Genomic DNA, 2,488 nt, shown 5'->3' with positions numbered 1-2,488 from the left:
CACACACACTCTCACACACACACACACACACACACACACACACAGCACACACACACACACACACACACACACACACACACACACACACACACACACTCACTCGCAGGTCCAGGCTGCGCGTCGTGATGGGGTTCACGTGGTCCACTATGACTGGCTGCTGGCATCAAAGTTCAGGTGGGCGCGGCGACGAGGGACCACCAAGCTAAACTGGGGTCCACTCCGCCTGGCGGCGTCGGCGGCAGCAGCAGCAGCTGCAGCAGTCTGGGAGGGCGTGTGCGCAGTCGTGGCTGGGGCTGCGGTGACGGTGACCCCTGCTCACTCGCGGCGCACCCTGCCCGCACTGCTGCGCGCCCGCGCCCCTCCCCAGGCCGGCGCCAGCACGGGCTGGCGCGCCTCGCGCCCCTCGCAAAACAGGTGCCTGCCCTGAGCCCCCCGAGCTGCCCTTGTGGAACCACTCAGCCCAACCCCCTGCACACAAACCCCACTCAAACCTCGCCAGGTGGCACCGCGCTGACGAGGCGGGCTACGAGATGCCGGCCTATGTGCAGAGCGGCCGCGCCGCCGGCGCCAAGGCGCGCGGCTTCAGCTGGCAGCCGGCGGGCGGGGAGCGCGACGCGCGCATAGCCGCGCAGGCGGCGGGGCGCGCAGGGTAAGGGCGCGCCGGCTGGGGCCGGTCTGGGCCGCGGCCAGCGGCACGGTGCTCGCAGGGGCTTAGGCCTGCGTGCGCGTGTGGGGCCGAGGGTGGGGCGAATGCATGCATGACTTGATGTCCATAGGCCCATCAACAATGACGCGTGACACACTTGCACCACAGTGACTTGCTTGATACTGCAAGAGCCCATGCATTGCATTTACCAAAGTAAGCCAAGCATCCCCATTTGCTTTGTGGAGAGCCCGTGAGGGCTGGGTTCCATCACAGTGCCAGGGCAGCATTCTTGGTGGGTGGGGGGGGGGGGCGGGCGGTAATGTCGTAAACGAAACCGTGTGCGCTGCGTAAAGGAGCATTTGGGCTGCCGGGTGCAGTGGTCAACCCTCAGACGCCACTGCAGCAGTTGGGGGCCCAGACGCGCATGCAGGTGGCCAGCTGCCGCTGCACGAGTTGGGGCGTTAGCTTCTAAGGGGTTTTGAGAGGGGGTGACGCCGCACCGCCCTGTGCAATGCACGCGTCAAGGGGCACCCAGGCTCGCAATCGCAGCACGCCAACCCAAGACCCAGCGGGCTATCAGGCGCGAGCTGCGCAGCTGCGCGGGAGGAGCCGCAATCGGCCACGCAGGGCCTGACACTGCGACATCGCCACGAGAGCAGCTTGCTGGCAAGGAGAGCCGGGACGCACCAATGAATGAAGTCACGCTCCTTGCAGCAGAAAAGAGGGGTTTAACGAGTGCACGGGTCTCCTGGCAGGTGGGGACCGCGCTATGCACCCAGGCGATGGGCCGCGGCCGCCAAAACAGCCAAGAGCCCCGAGGTCTGGTCCGCTTTCAGGCGCGCCAGTGCGGCAGCTACACTTAACATTGTGAGCGCGCTGTTGCCAGACCCGGCTGCGGCGACGCGAAGGGCGCCCGTGTGAGTGAAGGGGCTGCGGCTGTCTTTGCTGCGAATGTGCGGGGGTGGTGGGGGCGATCGATTGCTGGGGGCCGCTCACGGTGTGTGGCTGGGGGACTCTCGACTTCAGCTGGATCCAGTCTCGCACCATGCAGTGGCCTCGAACACCTTGAGGATGCTGCAACACACATAAGCTTGATTCCATCTTGACTGCCAGTCAAAGTCGAAAGTAACGGAACCATGTGATATCTTCAGCCGTCTCCCGGGCACTTGGAAAATTGCAGTCTACATAACGGTGCCCCATGTCTGCAGCGGCTGGAGCACAAACCTGCTGAGAGGCTGGATATCCGCGCAAGCAGCTGTCACGCGCCAGGCGTGTGGCAGAGGGATGGACCGTGTGCTCGACCTCACACGCATTATGGATTGCTGAGGAGGTCCCACAAGATGAGTCGATCACCAAAATCCATACACGGAGGTTACAGCCATGTCACGCAACATCAGGCGCCCGCGCCGCTGCCCCGCCGCTGCAGCCCATTGCCCTGCTGCAGCTGGTGCCCCACAGACACCAGCAGCTGCCGCGCAGCCGCCACCGCCGCCTCCGCGGCGCGCAGCTTTGACGCGCTGTGGGAGGACGTGGGTGCGCCGCCCCCTTGCGCGCCGTCGCCCTTGGCGCGCGAAAGCAGCGCTGAGAGCTTGTCCTGCCCCAGTGCGCCGCCCTGCTGCTGCTGCTGCTGCTGCTGCTGCTGCTGCTGCTGCTGCTGCTGCTGCTGCCGCTGCTGCTGCGAGGGGCCAGGGGTCACGAGATTCCCCAGCGCCAGCGTGGCCGCCGCAGCGGCGCGCCCCGCTACCACCGCGCTGTAGCTCGGCCGCGCCGGCGCCGCCGCAGGGGCCGCCGTCGCCGGCAGCGCGCGCGGCGCGGGCGCCGCGGCGCGGAGCAGCGCGGCGG

The 2,488-nt window shown here is 66.9% G+C and overlaps 2 protein-coding genes across 2 annotated transcripts in view; one reads left to right on the top strand and one right to left on the bottom strand.

Annotated features, from left to right (window-relative positions):
- MNEG_15131 (hypothetical protein) overlaps nucleotides 1–653 on the top strand; it is a gene marked incomplete at both ends in the record, with an annotated part of 1,626 nt that extends 973 nt beyond the window's left edge. Inside the window, 2 exons of the mRNA XM_014036399.1 lie at nucleotides 107–273; nucleotides 500–653. Of these exons, the coding sequence (XP_013891853.1) occupies nucleotides 107–273; nucleotides 500–653 (321 nt within the window). The remainder of the gene's footprint in view (nucleotides 1–106; nucleotides 274–499) is intronic.
- Nucleotides 654–2,039: 1,386 nt separating this feature from the next.
- Nucleotides 2,040–2,397, bottom strand: MNEG_15130 (hypothetical protein; the record flags this gene model as incomplete). Its single annotated transcript, XM_014036398.1, has 1 exon — nucleotides 2,040–2,397. A coding segment is annotated over one exon (358 nt), but the record flags the coding sequence as incomplete, so codon positions are not given.
- Nucleotides 2,398–2,488: the final 91 nt, after the last annotated feature.

This window comes from Monoraphidium neglectum, assembly GCF_000611645.1.
Source record: "Monoraphidium neglectum strain SAG 48.87 unplaced genomic scaffold scaffold05057, whole genome shotgun sequence".
Classification (NCBI taxonomy): domain Eukaryota; kingdom Viridiplantae; phylum Chlorophyta; class Chlorophyceae; order Sphaeropleales; family Selenastraceae; genus Monoraphidium; species Monoraphidium neglectum.
This window is presented reverse-complemented; position numbering and strand designations above follow the sequence as displayed.